General features: G+C 41.5%; 2 protein-coding genes and 1 pseudogene across 3 annotated transcripts; 2 read left to right on the top strand and 1 right to left on the bottom strand.

Moving 5' to 3' along the window:
* Positions 1–512: 512 nt before the first annotated feature.
* On the top strand, positions 513–3,191 carry LOC120106122 (annotated as a pseudogene).
* Positions 3,192–6,721: 3,530 nt separating this feature from the next.
* Positions 6,722–14,071, top strand: LOC103711782 (transcription factor bHLH71-like). Of its 2 annotated transcripts, none has more exons than XM_039119005.1 (4): positions 6,722–7,095; positions 8,722–9,675; positions 10,445–10,882; positions 13,366–14,071. In XM_039119005.1, the coding sequence occupies exons 2-4, from the start codon at positions 9,310–9,312 to the stop codon at positions 13,465–13,467; spliced, it is 906 nt and encodes a 301-aa protein (XP_038974933.1). In that variant the 5' UTR covers positions 6,722–7,095; positions 8,722–9,309; the 3' UTR covers positions 13,468–14,071. The 2 variants fall into 2 exon arrangements, with proteins under 2 accessions (XP_038974933.1, XP_026662269.2); XM_026806468.2 differs by having other exon boundaries at positions 8,442–9,675.
* Positions 14,072–17,462: 3,391 nt separating this feature from the next.
* Positions 17,463–19,529, bottom strand: LOC103711781 (E3 ubiquitin-protein ligase Os04g0590900). Its single transcript, XM_008798059.4, has one exon. It carries the CDS (start codon positions 19,086–19,088, stop codon positions 17,955–17,957), a length of 1,134 nt encoding a protein of 377 aa, XP_008796281.3. The 5' UTR covers positions 19,089–19,529; the 3' UTR covers positions 17,463–17,954.
* Positions 19,530–24,575: the final 5,046 nt, after the last annotated feature.

Here is a 24,575-nt window from a genome sequence, read left to right as displayed (position 1 = left end):
CAAGTTTATTGCTTGGCCCAGTTGATATGTGTTTCAAAATGTAATTAGTAGAAAGGAAATTTTGGCTTAGAAAACATGTTACCTTGAGGTGAGGAAAACGACCTCAAGACACTTAAACAGTAAACATATGCATAAATTAAAATCTTTATTAGATAAAGCAAACATGTAATCTTTATGGAGAAAATCAAGTAGTATGAAGTATCAACTAAAAAGGAAAATCATTTTATAGCCTACAGTTTCAAAATTGTAATTCTCAACAATCATAGTAATCCAATTACAGACTATTTTACTAGATGTTGAGTTTCATTTTCTCCCTCTTTTTTCTTGTTTTCTATCTCTTGGTGCCGGAGCTTTCAGTCTCCTTCTGCGTTCCAACACCTGTCCTCATTCATTTACTTCAAAAAAGTTGAGTTCCTCAATCTGCAATGCTTGCACTTTCAAATTTCAACATTCATTCGTAGTTTTGATCGACATGCCTCCTTTTCACTGCCAGGCCGGTTGCAATATGTTAGCTGTATGATTTGTCTTGTCCTATAGCTATATAGGAGTGTGACTTGTCTTGTCTTGTAGCTGTATAGTAGTTGTATTATTAAATGTATCTTAGCTGTATCTTACTTGCACACAGCCACCCTCATCTATAAAAGAGAGGGCTATGACACTGTTCCGATTATGAATAACAGAGCATAAGCTTTTCTTCCTTGTTTTTCTGTCCTCTTCATCTCTCTCTCAACATGGTATCAGAGCTATGGAGATCCTGAAGCAGTCCTCTTCATCTCTCTCTACTCTCCTCTCGTAGGCCACCACCGGCCCCGTTTTCGTATGGTATTGACTATGAAGAGACTTTTGCTCCGGTAGCACGTCTTACCACTTTTCGTTCTTTACTTGCAATTGCAGCTGTCAAGCGGTGGAGGATGCATCAGATGGATGTTAAAAACGCTTTCCTCAATGGTGATTTAGCTGAGGAAGTTTATCTACAGCCTCCTCCAGGTCTTGCTCATCCTCCTGGAAAGGTTTGTCGCCTCCAAAAGGCGCTTTATGGTCTCAAGCAGTCTCCTCGCGCTTGGTTCTCCAAGTTTAGTTCAGTCCTTACTCAGCAAGGTTTCACTCCTAGTGCATATGATTCTGCACTGTTTCTTCGCCGATCTGAGGCCGGTATTGTTCTTCTCTTGTTATATGTGGATGATATGGTTATTACCGGAGATGACGTCTCAGGGATTCATGCACTTCAAAAATTTCTTGGACGACAGTTTGAGATGAAGGATTTAGGATCCTTAGCTACTTTCTTGGTCTCGAGGTGACATCCAGCTCAGATGGCTACTACCTTTCTCAGGCTAAGTATGCTTCTGAGCTGATATCTCGTGCTGGGTTGACAGATAGCAAGACTGTGGAAAGTCCTCTGGAGATGAATGTTAAGCTTCTTCCCACTGATGGCGAACCATTGATAGATGCGACTTTGTATCGACAGTTGATTGGTAGTCTTATCTATCTGACTGTTACACGCCCAGATATCTCTTATGCAGTCACATTGGTCAGTCAGTTTATGCATGCACCGCGTTCTACACACTATGCAGCAGTCTTACGTATTCTCCGGTATATTAAGGGTACATTGTTTCACGGTCTTTATTTCTCAGCCCACTCTACCTTGGATCTTCAAGCCTATTCTGATGCTGATTGGGCTGGAGACCCTACAGATCGTCGTTCTACCACCGGCTATTGTTTCTTGCTTGGTTCTTCTCTCATTTCTTGGAAAAGTAAGAAACAAACGGTTGTATCTCGCTCCAGTACAGAGGCTGAGTATCGTGCATTGGCAGATACTACTTCTGAATTCATCTGGCTTCGATGGCTCCTCCATGATATGGGTATTCCTCTGACTAGTGGTTCCTCTCTCAATTGTGATAATATAAGTGCTATGCAAATTGCTCATAATGATGTGTTTCATGAGCGAACAAAGCATATTAAGATAGATTGCCACTTCATTCGGCATCATATCAAGCAAGGCACTCTTCAGTTGATACATGTTGCTTCTGCAGATCAGCTCGCTGATATTTTTACGAAGGCTCATCCACCAGGGCATCATCGGGATTTGGTTCACAAACTCAAGTTGGCATCTTCGTTACCATCTTGAGTTTGAGGGAGGATGTTAGCTGTATGATTTGTCTTGTCCTATAGCTATATAGGAATGTGACTTGTCTTGTCTTGTAGCTGTATAGTAGTTGTATTATTAAATGTATCTTAGCTGTATCTTACTTGCACACAGCCACCCTCATCTATAAAAGAGAGGGCTATGACACTGTTCCGATTATGAATAACAGAGCATAAGAGCGCATAAGGGTTGAACATACAACAAAATGTGGCCACAGGTTATTGCTGAAAATATACACTGCCATACATTATATTTTGCTTCACTTCTTTTAGCTGCAGATAAATTTGAATTCAGTTCATGAGGTACGGTGAACTTTCTTCACTATCCTTGTCTGTGAACTGCAATTCCAGCAGGTAAGCTTTCTGAAGTCCTTTTTCCGGTGCTTCTATCCAAGTTTTTAAGGGAAATGACTCTCAGTCAATATATGCCTAAATGTCTTGGTTTACTTGTTCAGAAACTTCAAGCGGGGAGAAATTTAGAGTTTCCCTACGTGCTTCTCAAAATTACTCTTTCAAAGTCATTTGTAAGAGTGAATTAGCTGCACACAAATTTTCAAAAAATGGATTATATTTCTTTCTTTTAAACATCGAGTAAATGTAGTAAAGATGATTTGTAGTCAAGCGAACATGATAATTAAGGGGGTGGTCTATTATTCTAGGGATCCCACTAATCCTAGAAATGCTAGATCTGCCACAAAGTATACTTATAGTAGTAATTGTACTCTATAAGGATGAGGTTTATGATCCCCATCTCGTGAAGAAGAACATAAAAATTTTGTAGCATGCAAAGATGCGGTTGATGATCCCACCTTGAGAAGAAGGATGCGTAAAGGACACGTATTAAATGTTTGTGGAAATCTGATAGTGTCGACCATGTTGTTCATGAGCAGATGGCTTGTATCCAAACAAGAGCTAAAGTTGCATCTTAGCTCAACCTGTCATACTATTCTATAGTGAAGGTATGATGAAACCAGGTTGAGGGCTAAAGTATCTAGATTTTGGATGGAGACCATCTTCTTGGATGACAGCTTGGCTCTCGGAAGGTGGAGGGTTGCCATTGGCAACATCTATCTATCCATCTGCCTTTCTATGTATATGTCTATATATCTATATATGGCCGGAAGTTTTCAAACATGCTCAAATTTGGACTCGTTTAGTTTGTCAAAAAAAGGGAGAAAAGTGTGGTTAACGGAAAAACAAAAAAATATTTCTTGTATGATTGAAATTTTTAAGATAGAGAGATGAAAAAATAGTATTTTTATGAGAATAAGATTTTCATATTTTATGAAAAAGAAAAATTTATAGGAGACATAAAAAGCTCGGTTGGAAATTTGGTTTTTGTTTTTTTAAAAATATCCTTAAGCTTTTTTTTTTGGTAAAAAAAGGGAAGAAGGGTGTGAGGAGAACTTTACTTGCGTAGCAACCCTCACTGGAGAATGTTCAATACGGGCAGACAAGTTTTACTCATAAGCCCTACGTATGAATACATCATACTAGCACCACCTAAGCAACCGGTAGATCAGATAGCGACTCCACCGGGCAAATCAGGCGGAGGGCATCCGGTCCCCACATTTAATCTATGTCCGTGCGTTTCGAACCTGGGCTACTTTGGTGGAATCAAAGCTCTGTTCCCACCGTGCTACCATCTCGATGGTAATATCCTTAAGCTATCAAAATTTATGGTTGAGATCTTTCTCTTTATTAAAGATATAATAAGTATTTTATTTAATTTGTTTCAGAAAAATATATGCTTAACTAAATATAAGTTACTTTGTAATGTGCCATTTTTATTATCAACCAAACATGCTAAAATTATTTTTTTAGATATTATAATTTTTTAGAAAAATATTTTAGTATTTTTTTTTGTCAACCAAACTAGTCCAAATTGGTTTCAGGGACCATGGGGCTACCTTGATCTTTTGTTGAGAAAAGTGAAGGCAAAAAAACAGAGAGAGAGCCCGTGAATGGAATCTTAATAGTCGCTAGATTGACGTGTTTTTTGGGCCAATACCTACTCATGACTAGGATCATCGATTGGTTGCATGACATGAAAGGCCTCATACGTGTATCCAATATCAAAACCACTTGATGTACCATCAAAGTTCATCAATTTTTACGACCAACCAAAAAAAAAAAAAAAGGACAGTCCAATTTTTAACGTACTAAAATCATGCAGAAGATAGATGTCAATTGCAGCGTAACTTCGACAAAGGGGTCCTCAAAAGACTATTAGGTCATGGTGCCCATGAGTGTACTAAGCTTTCTTAGCACTTCCACGTGAACTGAAAACCGTCCTCGTTGGTGCAAGCAATGGAAATCCAGGGCGCCCACGGTATGAGGCTCTGTCACAAGAAAGGCTTATGTGCCCCCCACCGGACTCCCATTCCATGTACCGAGCGTCACTCTTTATACTATCCCGCACACAACGGCCAAAATTCTCGTCAATAGTACGATTCCATTGCCTGCCTGCTCTCTTCCCCCCCCCCTCTCTCTCGGCTCTGGTCCCCTGGGCGAGCTCCATCCATGGCGTACACAGCACATGTATCCTCTTGTTGGTTTCGTGGCTTATGACTTTTGGCCTGTCAGCCATTTTGTTGCTTCATATCGCCGATGGCGACGGCATTTCATCGACCACTTGTATTTATCTATCCGTTGCCGAATTTTTTTAATCTCATCTGTTCTCAGGTAAGTCAGGTTGTGAAGAATTGTTCAGTTACTCATGAAATGTATGGTTACAAGCAAGACTCATGCACAAATGATACCCTCTATTATTGGTGTCGTCCAAATTACTTGTATGAACAGTAGTCAATATTCTGCATGTGTCGGTTCCTTCTGGTTTAGTTGATTTGTTTTTTATTAGCTTTTTCTGAGCGCTGTATTAAGTTCCTACCCTTTGTGCTTTTCCAGAGCTGTTGTAGGGAATCGCAACCTCGATCCGTACAGTGGTTTAAAATAACAGCTGCTTTAATATTACTGTGACCGCTGTAATAGTTCTAGTGGCCGACATTGCATCGGAATGAGATCCATTTCTTTCTACGGAGGCCGCTAATGCAATGGGAATTATGGCAGTAACTTAATCTGGACACGATTTTGAGAATAGCCTGTTAATTATTGATGACAATTTGGTAAATCATGAAGATGCTAACCTAAAGCTATATGAGCCGCGATTTTGCTAAATAGCAACAATGTAATTTTGCTGGTATTGCTGAATATCGTTTGCTAAGAAATTTAGTCAGCGACTGAATTTGAGAAATACTGGTCTATTTTCAGTTAAAATGGTGAAGTTTGTCATGATCACCATTGAGAATTTTCTTTTTTTTTTCCTAGGTTATCTCAAGCCAGTTGTGCCTTACGTCTGTGGCACCATCAGGGATAGTCGCCATGTCATCCATGTCAGAGATGGATGGCTTTTTTCATATCCATGGCGTACCCATCTCCAACATGAATGACGTAGCGGTTATTCATGGTGGTAGAGGATTTTATTTGGTGCAAAAGCTGCACTGCACCACAATCATCCGGCTCTATGAAAAGAATCTCATCTCTATTCGGTCCACTCGACACATGAGAGAGAGAGAGAGAGAGAGAGAGAGAGTACATTGGTACAGTGTATTCTACAGTAATACCCAGCCAAATTCCAAACATTGCCCAGGTCCATTGTTCAGTATATGTGGTGGTGTCTTAGTCCAGAGCTGCACGTTATTGCGTCCCTGCTCCATCCCTATCAAGGGCACCTGCAAGTCAGCTACGGGACGACTGCTTGTTACCTGAATTGTCCCTCTTTTGGTACTTGGTCGAACTGCTTTCATGGCGTGATTGGATGCTCAGAGGCAGCATGCTGGGCTTCGATCTTTTTTTTTTTTGGTCTAAATGCAACGCCCTGTTGGGTATCACTGTTCCGTAGCAGTGTAATTAGGAAAAACGATGGAAGTAGGTAAGAGATATTGGTAAGAGCAGACTATTTCATGAACTTTGAGACACTGTTCAACTTATGAAAAGCTAGTTCCATTATCCAACTAAAGAAGTAGCTTCGAAGCACTAGGGATTGAAAATCAGAGAAAGGGAAGGATCAGAGAAGAGGAAGAAATCGACAAAATGCTAGCGTTGAAGTTTCTTGGATATTGAGATCTTCTAGAAGGTGTCTTGATCTACCTCACAAATTTTGGCATCACAAGATTTAGATTTTCTGTTCCTCTTGATTTCCAACTCTATCATTTAGGTTTGTCTTTTTTTACCAATATAAGAGATACCACAAAGTAAACTGGTTGCCTAACTAGCCAAACAAATATAGTAAAATCTTATTAATAGGTTCGGCGACTCGATATGATAACAGATCCGTTCTCGACCCATAAAAAATATTTTCGGTAAATCAGGAGAATTATGAGGTTCCACTATAAATATATCTCAAAAGCATCAGCCACAAAAAAGCCCCCATGGATGACCAAACAACATCAGCCATGTAAGTAGCTTACACTAAATAGATTCCAAATTGGTTGGCTAGAAAGTCGCCGTACCAAGATGGAATGCAATTCATATGTACCCTTTGTACCTTATCTTATCCTTCTACTATTCACGAGTGTACCCAAACTCATGCAGCAGGTTGGCAGGCTCCAATCCGACAATCTACCAGAGGTTCACTCTCGCTACAGGTCATTTATGTAAGATAAGATGGACAGCTCGGATTAACAGGTTATTGCTGCACTCTATCGACCATGAACTCAAGAAATTCAGATGTTCATCAACTTTGGCATTCATTACGGGAGACACGATTCCTATTTTCCTCTCCAACTTATTTTTCTTTGTTCCTTCGGAGCATTAAACGCTCCCTTCTCTCCCCCTGCCAAGATTCCCTCTTAAAATGGCTATACTCTCTTAACCTTACGTGATGTTGCTCAAATGAGACCGAAATGCAGTCAATCTGTTTGGCAAGATGCTCCTCCAGGTGCTTGTGAATAGGTACATATTGGTTTTTCTTTTTTTCTAATTAAACACACACACAGAGAGAGAGAGAGAGAGAGAGAGAGAGAGAGAGAGAGAGAGAGAGAGAGAGGGGGGGGGGGGGGGGGGGGGGTAGTGACTCCTGAGTGTGGATGATTGCCCCTCCCATTGACGTGTTTCTCGAGATGGTGTCACATGGATTCCCTGACAAGTTGGACCATGCTCCAAGGCCTTCCCCTAGGGGCCTTATACGGGCCTTCAAACCTCCTCAGTATGGGAAACAGAGTCCACCATGTCCTACGTTTGTCATCTTTTTCACTCATCTCTATCACACCTTTCTCCTCCTGTAATCTTTGTTCTCTGAACATTTGCTCAATCTCATTATTTAATCTCTCTCTCTCTCTCTCTCTCCCCCCGTCTCTCTTTCTCTTAACACACACAGTTCTCGGGTACTGCTCAAGACATGATGGCCTAGTTTTTGGGGAATTGGGATTCGAGAGCCTCAGGAACTCCGCTTGCTGGAATGGAGGACACCAGAAACCTTCTTCTCGTGTCCAATTATTTATAATTGTATGCTCATAGTATAATCATCAGGGCTAAAGCTGGCTTGATGCTTAAACACTTTAAAAGTAAGCGCCGTATTGGGTTATGCGTAAAAGGTCCATTTGCTCTCTCACCCTTGCCAAGTGATTATAGTTAAACCAAGTACTCGTTTAAAAATAATAATCTCTCTCTCTCTCTCTCTCTCTCTCTCTCTCTTGTCCCAAGAAGATGGGCCTACCTTACGTTACGCTATATATCTACAAAAACTATAATATGTTCCTACGTTCTTTGCCGATAGGTTTCCCTGGAAAAGCCGGTCCCCAACCCTTCCGATATTGCAATAGCTTAGCCCCATTGGCCATCCTTTGGCAAGTATATATCCTTCTGCTGTCGAACCTCTATCAGTGGAAAAAGGTCATGAAGGCCATTACATAGGAACCTCTGTAGTGGCATGCTCATGAGACATGCATTCATATTGATCGAAGACTGGAGTGCCAAGTTACACGTTGCCTTAACTAGGGTTCAGTATGTAACCATGAGTAGTTTCACCAATTTTGGACATAGACCTTCTGCGTTCCCCCAAACCCCCCCCCCCCGCCCCCCCCCATGAGTAGAACCCTTGTTTTTTGTTTTATGCATACAAAATGTGCTAAGATTAAAAGTTAAAAGTTGGTCTTGCATTGGGCTTTGGCTAGGTTGAGCAATAGTCATTAGCCGTTATCAGACAATTTTATGCATTCGTGGTTATACTAATCATTAGATTAGAAGCTAGAGAGTTGATGGTTAATGTTGGTCTCACACTAGCAATTTATATTTCACAGTTCTCGGAGTCTTCTCATCTCGTTGGCACTACTGTACGTAATTGGACAATCATATAGTAATTAGATTAAAGGCTGAACGCAGAAGGTTAAACCTAGGCTTGCATTGCGCTTTCAGTAGGTAGCCACCAGTGGAAATGGAACCCAAAGGCCTCGTCCTGGGCCACTACAACATCGCACGCTTTGTTCGACAAAGCTATCATATAATTTAAAGCTTGGATGTTGCATTGGGTTTTTGGGTTCGTACTCATTTATTATTTCGGCGCTTTTTCTGGAGATACAGATCATTTCCTTTGAGATCCAAGAAGTACAGTTTGGTATGGAGATGGTTGCGTGGCTCTTTTTAAGTCATCATCTCTCACCGCCCATGTGCTCTCTCACCTCCTCACTGATATTTAGTTTTGAGAAAAAATTCAGAGTGGCTATTATATGGGCAATTACCAGCTTGCTTTGTTGGTCCCGAGTGCATTAGCATGTGGTTTTTTGGGCCCCCACCTCAGCTAAAGACAATGGGTTGCAGTCACTTGACAGTATCTCTGGATTTGGGAAACCAAGGGGGTGAGGGTAAAGAGAGGAGGCTTCTCCTTTTTCCATCACTTTTTTGGAGCAGAAAAGCTCCTCTCCTTTTCTGACCCCTCACGTGTAATCTTTTCACCACCCTTCCATTTCATCAGCTCCCCAGCCCTCTCTCCACCCTCCGAAAGAAAAGTGGGGTTTTGGTGTCAAATGTTTTGTAGCGTTATGTGATCCATGGGAGCTCTCTTGAGCTTTAGTCATGGAGGCCAAGAGAGGAATTGTTAAAAAAAATATTAAGCTAAGGTGAAAAAGGGTGTAGACAGCACCACTAACAAACGCACAGAAGGAGAGCACCATGACGCTAGAAGCACTGGCTTCTAATGAGCTCCCCACGTTTCTCATCTATGACACCATCTCCGCCACCCCACTCCACCACCCTGAGGCCTCCTCGACCCCGAGCCTCCTCTTCGACGAAGCCGGCGGTGGCGATGGAGTGAGCTCGTTGGGCCTCGCTCACTCAGCGCCGGCGATGTTAGGGGGCTTAGCGCCGGCAGGGCAGGGGCGGAGGAAGCGGCGGAGGCGGCCGAGAAGCTGCAAGAATAAGGAGGAGGCGGAGAGCCAGCGGATGACCCACATTGCCGTCGAGCGCAACCGCCGTCGCCAGATGAACGAGCACCTCAGCGTCCTGCGCTCCCTGATGCCAGAGTCTTACATCCAAAGGGTTTGGCCCTCACCTAACTCTTAGCCCTCTTCTTTCTTCCTTTTCTTGGCCAGAATTCTCACGGATGGTTTGCATGTAAACTTCCTACTTAATTTGGAGGTGGTTCTTCATTCTTGCTGTACGCTTAACCTGTGTTTGATTTAGTATCACATTCTTCTCCCTTCATAAATGCCTACTCACTTTTTAAAATGAGCACCTGGTTGGAATGAACCACTACCGCCCCTCTTGTTTCCAATAGTTCTCTGTAGAAACCTCCTTGGATGCTTAGCTGAAAGGGATTGGTATGAATGGCATGCTGGGAAAAGCAATTGTCAGAATATTTTTCTTCATTGGTACCCAGAAAACAATTCTTTTTTTTTTCATTAATTCTCTGGAGAGATGTTCTTTCATGACCATATATATGTCTTGGTTTATATATATATATATATATTGATGTTGTCCGATTATGACTACTGGTTTCTAGGATTACTTTTCTTTTTAGTGTAAGAAGAGCATGTAGTTTAAAGGAACCCGCGCGCATCACCCTCTTCATCCATTCTGTTTGTGTATTCTTCTCGTATCCTTAAACAAAGTATGTAGAAAGTGTTCTATTCTACAAAGATTTTCTTTTACTATCCGACCTTATTTGTGGGCACTTGGTTGGATATTAATACATTTAGCACCAAATTTCTATTAATAGTTTTCCTTTCAAGTAAGGTACTTGCTACAAAAAGCAACTGAGTCGAAAGGACTCCCACTTATCTGCGGAGATGCGGGTACTGTTTTGTAGGGCGACCAAGCCTCAATCGTAGGCGGAGCCATTGATTTTGTGAAGGAGCTCGAGCAGCTCCTCCAGTCTCTCGAAGCCCAGAAGAGAACACTCCAGCAGCAGAAGGGCAAGGCTGAGAAAACGCCGAGAATTGAGCCAGGGAGCAGCAGCAGCAACACCGATGACACCGATTCCCCTCCCTTTGCTCAGTTCTTTGCCTACCCTCAGTACGTCTGGTGTCATGCACCCCGGGACTACCCCCCACCGGAGAACCGGTCGGCGGTGGCCGACGTCGAGGTCACCTTGATCGAAACGCATGCAAATCTTCGAATTCTCTCACCAAGGAGGCCCGGACAGCTCCTCAAGATGGTGGCCGGGCTTCAGAGTCTCAGGCTCACCATTCTACACCTCAACGTCACCACCCTGGACTCCATGGTGCTCTACTCCCTCAGTACCAAGGTATGTGCCCAAACTCTTCTCTCCGAGCCTTGGTAAATATCTGTGTCCATATACTTGTACACTATCCTAGTGCTAATTCGCAGCAAAATTCGCACTAGTATCCATGTCAAGGTTTGTGCTGATCTACGGGGGCATGTTGTGTGGGTGATTAGGAAACCAAATCAATGTCGTCTTGATAGTTGGGAAGTGTCAGATATTCTTCCCCCGCGCTTGCCTTTTTCTGTTCATGGTCAATCGTTCTTGGGTGGCACTAAAGTGGTCTCTCATCTATTATCTTATTAGACGGCACAGTTCTTGGATACGATTTTAAAACCAAAATTAGTGGCTAGGTGTTACACCCGAAGTTTATATCTATTAGAAAAAGAAAGGGGTTGTTGTCTGAAGTCTCTGGATTCCTTGGGAGTTGAAATTTCCAATACCTTCCACTTCTCAAGGTGAATTATCTTTTTCCTTTTTTTCCGTTTATATTTGAGAGCTAGCATCATGGCTTAGTTCATTTTGGGGACACACAGAATCAGAGTTCTAATTAGGCTATCCAATCATAAGGAATGACTAGAGGGGGTTCCATTGGACCATGGGCCTAATAATAGCTTGGTCGGATCTCTTTCGGTGTAGCGATATTAATATTATGGAACCCAACCAAATCATGTGATCAGGATCACCCAAGGAGGGATCTGAGGCTGCTATTTTACCCACAGGTTTTGCCCTTTCAGTGATCATTTGGGTCTCTCTTTCTCTGTATGGTATCTCATCATCGGAAGCTCCTCCCTCTCTTGGAAGGGAGATGGAGAAAAGAACGTTGCTTGCTTGTCCTGGTCCTGTTACCAGGGTCCATCCATCTGCAGATGCCCTGTTTTTTTTTTTTTTTGACCAAAAAGGCTTGTATTCCTTCTTTTCTGATTTGACTGCTACTTTAGGGCCCATCTCGGATGTGACGTAGATCTTAATCAGGACTAAACAGTCATGTTTGTCAGAAATATTTCATAACTATCTTCCCGACCAAAGTTGTTTAGCCGGATGCTTGTCTGACATTTGCCACGTGAGAAAGGGATGCATGCAATGGTGGTTTTGATGGTTACTTGATTTCAAATTTCAACCCAATGCCTTCTCTTCTCTCTCTTTCTCTCTCGTGGAAACCTTAATTTGAGAAATAATCTAAGTTGAAAAATGAATAGACGAGGAAGAAAAGTCATTCTTTGCGAACGAATTTTTGACATGAAACTCCAGGTGAGCTATCTTAGGTTGAAGTATACTTGTAGGTTTACTTGATATGTAATCGTTGAAGTATTACGTTGCAAATTAGTTTCTACTTGATGAAATTTTATTCTTAGATAGCATATTACCTTTGCCCTCTCTGTCCCACACCCACACATGCATGCAGACAAGCTCATGCACATGGACGTGGACATGCACGTGAATATCGAAAGCTCTTGGCCAATCTTAGTGTCGGATTTTATCTTTCGCAACATCAATAATTGGATCGTGCTCGCACAGATCTCAAAGCACTCCAAACTCTTTCTTCAATTTGTCTTTATAGATCCCGTAGCGGCTGTTGCACAATCCAACAGTGCATATCGCGAAAAAAGAAGATGAACCATTGTTTCGTGAAAGATAAAATTCGAACCTAACTATCTTTTCCATGGCGTATTAGACGAGAATAATATATCATTAGTTGTTCTTGAAAAATAAAGCTTTAAGACTAACACAGTAATAAGATTTAGTGCAATAGTCATTTCGTTTTTGATTTGATATCTCTACTCAAACCCCTGCATGACTGGCTCTGCATTGTTAGGAAATCTTCATTTTATTTCTTTCCATTTGTTCTCAGCATAAGTTTGTGGTAATTGGGATGTCTTTACTATTCCATATGATGTAACTTAATAAATATGGAACTGTGGATATAAACTCTCTTGGGTCCCAGCAACAGAAAGGAAATATCGGTATGTTACAAACCTTAACTGGTCATACACTAGCCCATGCATCAGCTTTAAACTTGGGACTTGGGAATTTGGGCCCAAGGTACCGAGAGCAGCGTCATTAGGCATATTTGTGGGCCCAGAGTGGGCCTCATTTAGGCCTTTTAAAAACTGTTTTCGGTAAATCCTTGGCGGAAGCCCCCCAAAACAATTCAGCTTCCTTTGAACCCGGCCGAAGCATGATTTAGGGCCTAAATTTCGCCCGGTTGGGCTGGCCTGGCCTATTGACAGCCATATGCACATGCATAATCTATCTGTTACGCATATCAAAGGATTAAAAAAAATAATAATGCTCCTATTCTATGTATATCTAAGTGGAGAATTTTTTTTTAATGGTGATCTCTCACTAATGGCACAAGGTAGTTTCCTTGCTAAGGTAGGGTTAACAATTTTAATTTTCAGTGCCTGCATATACATACATAACATATATTATGTATATGTAAACATTTGTTTTCATATAATGAATTCCTAGATAACTAATGTATAATCATCTGGCAACAATTGCAGGTTGATGAGGGATGCCATCTTACTACAGTTGACGATATCGCCGCCGCAGTTCACCACATGCTCTCCTTGATTGAAGCAGAGGTGTCTGCTCTAAGCCAATAAAAGGGTGCAAGGAGTCTAGGACCACCCTGGGGTTTGAGGGCTCTCCTAGCTCCCGCTTTTGAAAACTTGCGGATTTGTCTACTTTTGTCCTCTGATCTAATGGGCTTCTTTTTCCTGTAAAGCTGGGCGGCTTGTCTACTGTGGGCCCACCCCTATGGATGGCCCAAGATCACGGAACCCCACCACCACTCTTGTGGTATTTATGATCCTGGAATTAGATAAGAGGCTTCGTCTTAGGATTTGAAGGGGCTTGGATCGACTCTTTCACGACACGGACCTGACCCATTTGATGTCTGAATACTTTTGTATTTCAAATCTTGGCCCTGGCCCGAACCAATTCAAGCTTAGCTGGGCTGTGAACGTTTTAGGTTGAGGTCTCAGACCTGATTTAGTTGTGCTTGAAGCATCCACTGTACAAAGTAAAACTCCATTTCACAAGTCCCAGGTGGGTAGAATGAGACGTCCCCGTGTTTTCTGTTTTCACAGATTTTGAAGGTAGAAAACTTAAAAACCTAAGAGTCCTAAAATAATTGTAATATATAAATGACTGTATATATTTTTCTTTCGAGAAACCAATATAAACACATGATTTTAGTAGGATCAATATTATTTTCGAAATAACCATCTTTTTCTGATTAAAAGTTATTACTATATATTATTGCAATTAGCACCATTTTACAAGATATTCTGTATATGTGTGTGTGTGTATACATATGATACAATTTCTATACAAAACTCAAGAAATAAACCAGAACCTAAAATATCATATTGAATTTTCTTTCTCCAGAATAATATTTTCTTCCTGCAATGCTGCTAAAATTGGTCATATGGCTGACCTTTTCTTTCTTTCTTTCAATACATATGTTTTTGATCCCAGCCCTGAGTGGGGGTTCTTGGAAGTGGATGTCGTGTGCTATCGGCATATAAGAATGTCACCTTAGAAGTAGGGGTGGTAAAATATGACCAGACCCCCCAACCCGACCCGTGTTCGATCCGCCATAAATAGGTTTAGGTTTGGTCTAAACAGGTTCGGGTCGTAAACAGGTTGATCTATTTAACGTGTTTATTAATTGAGTCGAATACATATTTTAGATGTCTAACCCGTTTAACCCGTTTAATATATGTGTCGGGTTAATAACCGTTTACCTGGTGATTAGAATTAGGATTTTCCCCGGTGAGTGATCTCTTTGCTCCTCAAAGATCTAGAGTTTGAGGGTAGGGAAGGAGAGGCCGCGGCAGAGGCAGGAGAGGGCAAGGGCGAGGGCGTGGTTGACGAAGAGGGGGAGGGGCTGGAGCTCGTCAAAGAGGTTTGCGAAGAGAGGGTAGGAGAGGCCGTAGAGGGAGCGTCACTAAGCATCGCGGGTGGCGGGGTCCATAGACCAGATGCGGTCCGAGTTCAGAAGAGAGAAGAAGGCGGCAGAGGAGGAGGACGAAAGAGATCGGCAAGGGCGAAGAGGGGGGGGGGGGGAGGAGAAGAAGAGGACCCCAAGATCGAGCTCACAGCTCGAGGGTGGCAGGAGGCGGAGGCGTGCGGTGTTTGGATACAGGACCTCGTCTCCGGTGACGGTGCCGACGACTGGAAGGTCTACTTCTATGTCTCCCCCTACCGCCGGATCCTCGAGACGCTCCGCGGCGTTGGCATGGCGTTCAAGCCCTCCCGAATCACTGGGGTCAGGGAGGAACCTCACCTCTGAGAGTAAGATTTTGGTTAGTATTCGACGATTCCTCTTTCTTTCTTTTTTATAATGTGTTTTTTTGTAATTTACTTAAGTGTTTGTTGTTGCGATTGAGCACATTATAATGCGAAACTTATTATATTGGAGAAATTTAGGATTTGGATTTCTATCAGGGGATTGAAGAAAGTTTGCAGCTTTGTTAAAGTCCAATTTGTTTTTAGGTGTTTGAAATCTATAGGTTTCATGAGGGTTGGGCTAAACAGGTTAAACAAATCGGATCAAGTTGGGCAAATAGGTTAAACAGGTCGGGTTGGGTTGGGCAAACATGTTATCTGTTTATTTAACAGGTTAAACGGGTCGGATCGGATTATCTGTTTATTAAATATGACCGGTTCAGGTTGTAATTTCTGACCTGTTTAATAAATAGATCGAGTTCAGATTTATGAATTTCTGATATGACCTGCATCCGACCCGACCCGTTTATTTCCGATCCGATCTGATTGCCACCCCTACTTTGAAGCATAAAAGAATTGGTTGCCCATGGCGCCAAGCTTCTAAAAGAGACCCAAAAATTAGGTCCAACTTTGAACCACGCCATTTCATAATCTCTAGATGACTCAAACTGAATACCTTGCTGTCTGAATAAGTATGTCATAACAAACAAAGTCCGGCATAGAGAAACACCAGAAGGTTGCTGAATCCTATAGGCAAAATCCAGTTAGTCTTGAACTAGATCTACTCCAACTCCTAAATCATGCTTGCAATTCAGGCATTCACGGGGGGTCATGAAACAAAACCAGACACCTCTTTCTGAGCTTTTCCATCTGGTGGCTGAGGATAATTGTCATGCACAATCCTAGACAGTTGAATCAAGCTCTCAATGCTTGCGCGCTGACATAAAGGAAGACCGCACACACCATAATAAACAGAATTCTCTGATCTCAGAATTTGACAGTGAAATTATATTCAAAAACATTATAAAATCTCCAGTTCCTACTCGGTTATAACTTACCCAATCATCTGCATAACTACAATATTGCATTTAAAAAGAATATAATGTAAGCAGGAGGGCATACGCATGTCCGAACAATAACAGAAGAACAGATGACAGAAAAAAAAAAGAACACTTGATATGAGGTTTTCTAAAGCATCCCAACTCCAAATCCACAATCGCATGATAGAATTTAGACTTGGACAAGCCTAATAAGCTACTCTATTAAAATATTTGCAGAAGAAGGGGGAAAACAGAAGAAAAAAAGAAAAAAATAATTTTATTTTTCTCTTCTATCATATTCGGTACATCTTGGGGATTATATACACTTGTATACAGACTCGATACAAGAAAAATAATATAGGCTGATATAACATCAAGCTAATAAAAAAAAATAACACTCACCGATACTAATAAAGAAAATCATGCTAATAAAGAAAATATTATTAACTGATATAGAATCACGCTAATAGTGAAAAATAATATGGGCTGATACAGGTTGTTATGTGATCTCTAAAATTATTCTAACATCCTCCTTCAAACTCAAGATGATATTATAAGTGTCAACTTGAGTTTGGAAACTATATTAAGAATGTATTTAGAAGCTACCATACTAGATCAAGAGCTGAAGTAGCAGCTCAAAAGCTAATTTAGCAGATTAGGAGTTGATATAACAACTCAAAAGCCGATATGGTAGACTGATTTGTCTGACCGACGTAATAGACTGACAGTTGATATAGTTGATTAATTTGTCTGATATATGGCGGCAAAAAGATACATAGAAGATAATAGTTACAGTGAGGACAAAGCTCAGAGAGAAGGTAACCAAAGATCGACAACCCTCGTAATGGAGACACCATTAAAGAAGAGCAATTGGCTTTGAACTCGAGGGTGAAGGAGCCGAAGGAATTAATAAAACTAGAGATGAAGAGAATGGGGCCGAGCAATTGTGAGGAAAGACGACCAAAGATCTGAAGCTGAAGAGAAAAGTAATGAAGAGGAGCTGCAGATTCATAGAAAATAAAGAATCTTTAGGTGGTAATCTACCAGAAGTAGAGAATATGCAGATCTACTAATGAGATCAATATTGATTCATTAGAAAATAGAGAATCTGTGGAAAAATAGAGGATCTGTGGATCCACCAAAAAAATAGAGAATTTTCGGATGTTGATTCATCCGAAAACAGAAATCAATAGATCGGTAATAGGGGTCTTCAAAACTTCTGGATATGGCGACGACGACCACAATAAAGGCGGAAGAGATGATGGCAGTAAGTTAGGTGATTGGTAGTTCTGATACCATGTTAAAATATTTGTAGAAAAAAAAAGAAAAATAATTTTACTTCTCTGTTCTATTATATTCGGTACATTTCAAGGGTTATATATACAAAACGCCGTACAAAAGAAATAATATAGCATGATATAATATCATGCTCTTAAAAAAAATAATACTTACTGATACAAGTTGTTATGTGATCCCTAAAATCACTCTAATAAGATCATGCTAATAAAGAAAAATAATACCAATCGATACAGGATCACGCTAATAAAGAAAAATAATATTGGCTGATACAAGTTGTTACATGATCTTTCAAATTATTCTAACACACTTAGAGAGCCCTTGTGAAGCATTGAACGTAGGATTTAGGATTTCCTCAACAAAGAAATTAATCCATATACTATCATTCCAAAATCCGATGGATGCTGGGTCTTTCCTTTTTCAATTGGATAGCTGAAGAATGAGACACCGTTCCTTTCTTTTAACGCTTCCACTGGGGAGAAGAACAGCTTGTGCTGTATCCTTCTTCGTATATAATTCTTTTATACAGGAAGGACGGAACCCCTTCCCCTTCCATGCCCAGCGAAGCAGAACCTCCCACTAGACACGGATCTCTTCATCGGGACTGGGCTCATAACACAGTGCAAGCCCCTGGTCCTGCTACCAGCCTTGCTGTGCTCTCTTCCACACCGTCTCGATGAACCGACGCCAACCAAAGACTCATGATCCTGGGCAGCTAAGAATTCATCCTCCATGCTCATTAGCAAGACATCAGCAATCGAAGGCCGCCCTCGATGCGACGAGTCCATCGAGAACGACCGCCTAAGTGGTTGGAAGACGCCATCATCTCTAATCTCAATTATACGATCACTCTCCGCCATCCTTTCCGGATTACCAAGAACTTGAGAGGGGTGTCCCTTGGCAGGCACATCACCATCATTCCTCAATCGGATCTCTTCTTCCCCTCCCCTGTCCGGATCTTCTAGGACTACAGCCATCTCCTCGATGCGTTCGCCTTCGGCCACAGCACGACTGCTTTCGAGCTCAGGAGGGGCTGGCAACTGCAGTGGCGGCGGCGACAGTGAATCCACGGAGACAATATTGGCACGGCAGAGAGGGCAGCTAGAGTGCGACTGCAGCCAAGTGTCGATGCATTGGACATGGAAAGCATGGCTACACTTGGGGAGCAATCGAAGGCTCTCGTCCTCCCTGAACTCGCTGAGGCACACCGAGCAGTCGGTGCCGTCGACCAGTCCATCGCCTCTCCTGTACTTGCACACCGCAATCTTATTGATCAAGGCCTCGTCGAGCCCGTTCGACGGGGAGACGTGCCATGGCTCGTCGCGGCGGGATTGACCAAGGCCGTCCTCGAGCTCGCGGTCGTCCGCACCCCACTGGCCGTGGAGCCGCCGGCGGAGGGAGTCGAAGCTGCCGCAGTACTTGGAGATGATGGCGTAGTAGCTGACCAGGAGGAAGGCGCTGGCGAGGATGCCGATGATGGCGATCACCAGGGGGGAGAAGGTCGGGCCGGAGCTGTCGTCGGAGAGCTCGAAGGGGGGAGGTGGTGGGAAAATTATGTAGCACCACTGTGGGCAGTAGACGCTGCATAAGCCCTGAGTGCAGTCTTTAGTTGGCTCATAGGGAACCCAGGTCTGCTGGTTGTCAGCGGTGGCCATGGCCAAAAGGCCAGTCCGAGAGCAGGGGGGCTCAGCGGGGTTGTCCTCTCTCAAGTGGAAGTACCATCAGGATCTTTGTGAGTTTCTGGATTGTAGATGGAGGGATGGTATGAGGTTTTTTATTGGGAACTGGGAGATTGCTATGTGATCGATGGCAGTGGAAGGAGAGCAGAGCGAGTGAGGGTGGTAAGAGACTAGGAGCTTCTGCTTAAAGGGAAGGGTTTTTTTTTGAGAATGGTGAAGGAACCAAAGTGCTTGACCCCAAAGAAAAGTATTGGGGAAGAGAGGGTTGGTTTGCTTTTGTTTTGCTCTTCTTTTTCTCTCCTCTCCTATGCATATTTCTTCTTTTTCCTTGACTCCTTTGCGATGTGGATGGGGAGAGAGACAGAGGCGGAGGGGTCGACATGGATAGAGTTGATGGTTGGCGGACCGAGAGTTGGAAGGAAAAAAATAAAAAAAATCTTTAATTATCTTTAATACGAAAAAAAAATAAGAACTTAAAACTGATCTTTGGAAGGAAACAAACTCTATACAGTAAAAACTATTTATCAAATTGATTCTCAAATCTCAATCCTACCTGGCTTTTAACATGGTATCCAACATGTTGGGCCGCATAGCAATATTTAAAACCCACCATCTGAAGATAGAATTCGGGTTGGAAGAATGATCAATCTTCTTTTGCACCATCAATTGTTAGATTACACTGACAGTATATAAAAAAAAAAATTTAGAATGCTTTGAGATCTATACGAAATGCGATTGGCGCCATAAAAAAAGCAAAAGATGAATCATCGTTTCGTATGAGAAGTACAGCCGTAGCTCTGGGGATATGGAAACTTTTTGATTTAAAGTAGACGACTAGTGCTGGGGTTGTGTGGTGAGCACTACTGAGTGCTAATGGTTTCTCCAACTCCAATATCGTTGCTATGCTTTACTGCAACAATTTCATATGGGCTTGCCAGTCAAATTTGTTATGAAAGATGAGGGGGAATGTGTCTCATTATATGATGGCTTTCAGTTCACCAAACAAAAGAATATAAAGTAGCCGAAATGACACTTGGGCGGTGAGTATACAAGTAATTAGAAGTATATTAAAATATATATATATATATAGAAGCTAACCTCTCTCTTTCATAGCTTAGCGCGTGATGGCTCTTCTTCGTCTTCTAACCTTTTCTAAACTTTTCTCGCAGTTTTCCGTGATAGACCCTCTGGTTTAGATGTTCTTTTCCTTGGGTAAGTTTGAAGTGCTCTTTTTTAATTAATTCAATTGCTTTTAAGTCATGGCTAATTCAAATGTTTTTTAGGTAAGAAGGAGACGTTCTTCGTCCTGCACGCCACGCCACACCCGTTGTCCGGTTTCTCCCACCTACTTAAGGGTTCCTTTGAATCCAACATCATGTCCACGCCCTGCTCCACATCATCAATTTACAAAAGGGTCCCCGTTATCCTCCTTAATGAGGTAGGGCCGCATCTAGTAGTGTTAATGGATAATGAACAGTTCGCTTGATTCAGGCTGCAAGTTAGACTCAAAATTAGTTTCTAGTCCAGCTAAAAGTAAAAACAGTTCAATCAAGATGGACTTGATTAGATTCGAATATACATACATACATAGATATATACAAGTAGGTATATTTGTATGTCAAGTTCAAAAGATAGTCATCGGATCTTAGATCTAATTGTCCCCAATATTAAGATTATTCAAGATTGAATATTTGCATAATTTTTGAATCCACTAAATGTTAATTCAAATTTGAATCGGGTTTGAATCGAATTTGAATCGAGCTTGAATTTAGCTTGATTTAAGCTTGAGTTGATTTTTAGCTCGATTTAAGATTTTCAAATTCATCAACTAGGTTAATGTTCAATACAAGTCAAAATTAAGCTTGAATCTGAGTTTGAAATAGTGGTAACCAAATCAAGCTGAATCTCAAGCTCAAAATTAGTTCCAAGCCATACTTCATTAGGCTCAGGCCTGATCAAGCTGGCTTATCTACACTCCTGATCTCATCCACAGGAACCATAGTCAAGTGGTAGAACAACTGGATCATTTGTGAACAATAATCGATCTCTCTCTCATACACACAAATGATAATGACGATGATGGGTTGACGAAAAGACCATGATACTATTGGCTAAAAGATTACACCACATTACATGTTCTCTACCTAAATCTCTAAACTAAATTCTTCTAAACTAAATAGGATATCAGAATCCCAAGCCCACACTGCCTTTTGTTTCTAACTTTGTCGACAAGACTGTCTGCTACTATGTTTTTTTCAGTAAATCTAAATAGCCTGCATTCATTACATCTCGCTAATAGGCTTAATATCTTTAACATCAACCAATGGACTTTTACGGGCCATCCAAATCTTGTATAAGAAATCTAATTATCATCTTTACTTCAACTTGCCAAACCTAGCATGTAAATCTTGTATAAGAAATCTTATTATCATCTTTGCTCCAGCTCGCCAATCATAGCATGTGGCCTCTATCTCCAATACCAAGATGGTCATGAACTAGTAGATGTTGTATAAAGAACTCCACCTATATCAGCATAATATATAAAATCAACTAATACAGTCAATAAAGTCATTGAGAATTGGTATGAATATAGATTCGAGTTCCATCTTCACCCAGTGTCAAATGGTTGATTAAGATGAGAAAATAAAAGGAGGAAAAACAACCCAAGGTATAAATGTAAGAGACTTGAGTGATAAATAATGGCCATAATCATTATATTGGTTAAAATTAGTCATGGAAACTTATATTTGCATGTTTTTCTTTTTCATGTGATGTCGTCACGTGACCGAGATAGCCGGGTTGGCGGGGTGGGAGGGGGTTTGGTTGCCGTATCGCAATTTTCTCGGAAACGACGTGCACGAAAGGGAGATCCCGCGGGAGGGCGTTGGCGAGTTCATTCGCGGAACCACAAACCAACCACCAACCTTTATTTTTTTTTCTCAAGAGATTGTATAGTTTATATCACTATAAATAAAAAGTCCAAATAAGTTGCTTATTTCATTTGTTATGGCAATCATTACGGACAAATCTGTACCAAAAAACAAATAAAACATTACCGACAAACGACGATTATAACATAAATAAAAGTTGTTTCATGGATTCGCAAGAGAGCACTTGAATTTTTTTAATAAATAAAAAGTATATCATGCCTCAATCTGGTCGGAGTCCGCGGTGGTGGAGGAACCGGATTGGAAAAAAAAAAAAAGAATTCTAGTTGTAAGAAACTAAGAAGAGATTGAGAGATGATAGGCTTCGTCTTACGGTCGGTTTGAGAGCCACCCCTTTACCAGCTTTCCATTTTTTTATTCCCCCTTTTGTTGTTATCGATCTTTCCGAATCTTAGAGGCTTTGAGACTATCTAGACGATAAAAGCGGACTACCTCGGCCCAGCCTGGTTTCCCAGTGGCTTAAAAGCTAAAACAGAGAAGCCGACATTGACTCATCGTTTCAGTGGGCTCCTACCAAGATTGACGGCGTGTCGTATTGTGATTTGTTGCAAAGTTTGTCTTTCGAGTCCAGTATAAAACTAAGGGAATCAACAAAGCAAGTCGGCGAAGCAAGCTTCAGAGAGAAGGCCCACTATATGGAATAAAGGCTATAAAGAGAATGGAGAACCTGTCTTCTCTTTTTTAAAAGACGCAGCATCAGTGAAGCCAGAAGGGAGTCACTAATGAGTCATCATCTGGTGAGGGTTAGAAAATTTGGCATAGCGGTATCAGTGACAAAAGGGATGAGACGGCTGACCTTGGCCCAATGTTGATGATTTAAAGGCAACATTGTAGTGCAGCAACATCACTTAACGCTAGACCTGCATTCCTGTTGATGGTTGTACGGTTAAATTTTTAGTTTCTTAAATCTTAATATTTATTATAGTCTGCTGCTTCTTCCCAACATCACTCTATTCTGAGTTCGGATCACCTGCGGCATGACTTTTGCATCGTAGAGTTCACTCTATTCCAAGTTCATATCATCTGCTGTGTGAGTTTTGCATTGCAGAGTCCTATACCCACGTCATCTATTTTGGAGACGGACGGTTTTCATCTATCTTAGAAATATATTCGGGCACTTTTCAGTGTGATATATGGCACGTGTAGAGATAAAGACGGGGCACCCATTTTGAAATGGATGATGAAGACGAAGCACCCATTTCAGAAATAGATGAAATGGCTATCCATGATGGTTGCAAAAGTTGCACTGCAAAGCAAAGCATCCCATTCCATCCTCGGCATCAGTCCGCTGCGGTAAACAGTATCTGGTGCAGTGGATGGGGACGCGCAGGTGGGTGCTGGAAAGCTTTTTCCTTTATTAAAAGACACTGAATTCATATTTTTTTTAAGGCTTGCGCAGCCATAGTGGAAGGAAGGCTGCGGCATACTTCATCGAGTTTTGGAATCAACAATTTTTTTAAAAAAATTTTCTTGTTAACAGAATCAACAAATACAAAAGTAAAATATATCGCAAATGTGAATGAGGTAATAGAGTACTTTAAAGATGGTCATTTGAAGGGGTGTTTAGTGGATAATGAGGTGATGGGGTGCTAAAATTACATAAAATGACCATTTAACCATGTTGTTTATAGTGTAAACATGCTAACTGTTGTTCATTAATTTCCACAACCTGCTAAAATTTGAGAGATTTTGCGACCGAAAGATGTGAGATTTGTTTAAGTTTCCTGCAACAACGAAGTTTTTCTCGCCAACCTACTTGCTCCATAGTATAAATGATGTGCCAGTATGATCGTTACGTTCCCTTGCGCCATGCCTACCTCACAACCATGCGGCAAAAGCATGGAGACGGATAAAAGTGGTGGGGAAGACGTAGTAGCTAAGATTTTGGCAAAAAGATATCATTGCTCTGCTCCCCCCGTCAATACCGTTCCTCTGGGAAGCAGAGGTGTTATAAAGAAGATAACAGAGGGCATGACCAGGTACTCTAGGAGACAAAGATTGATGGCTCTTGGTCCTCCCGTTCCTACTAAATGAACTGGTGGGAGTCCCGCCAAGCACCACCTCTGAAGATAATTATGACGTAAAAATTTCATGAGAATGCAAGACAATCTATTTCGCAGTAAAGTGTTTTCATCTGCCGACCAAACACAGCAACCACCCACCGGCTAGAACCTTCTTTTGGTATTGTCAGTTGTCCTATTAGGAGGGTTGCATTTGAAAGTCCTTTGTAAGGATTGAGAGGCTTCATCAGGTGGTCCTGAAGATCTTGCCACCATCTTAACTAATTTAAAATTAAATAACATGCTCACAAATAAATAGATAGTCATTATGATATCTGAGCGCTGGAACAAGAACTGATGATGTGGTTTATAAATTTTATTCTCTCTCACTCAATCAATTCTCTGTGACAAGAGGCTGATTTCTATCACGATTTTATGAGTGAATTGATGTCAATGAAGCAACCTCAATCAGTCAAGCAATGGAAAATTTGATTACTTATAGAGGCCACATAAAC

This window comes from Phoenix dactylifera, chromosome 2 (assembly GCF_009389715.1).
Source record: "Phoenix dactylifera cultivar Barhee BC4 chromosome 2, palm_55x_up_171113_PBpolish2nd_filt_p, whole genome shotgun sequence".
NCBI lineage: Eukaryota > Viridiplantae > Streptophyta > Magnoliopsida > Arecales > Arecaceae > Phoenix > Phoenix dactylifera.
The sequence above is the reverse complement of the archived record's forward strand: the minus strand, read 5'-3'. Positions and strand labels throughout refer to the sequence as shown.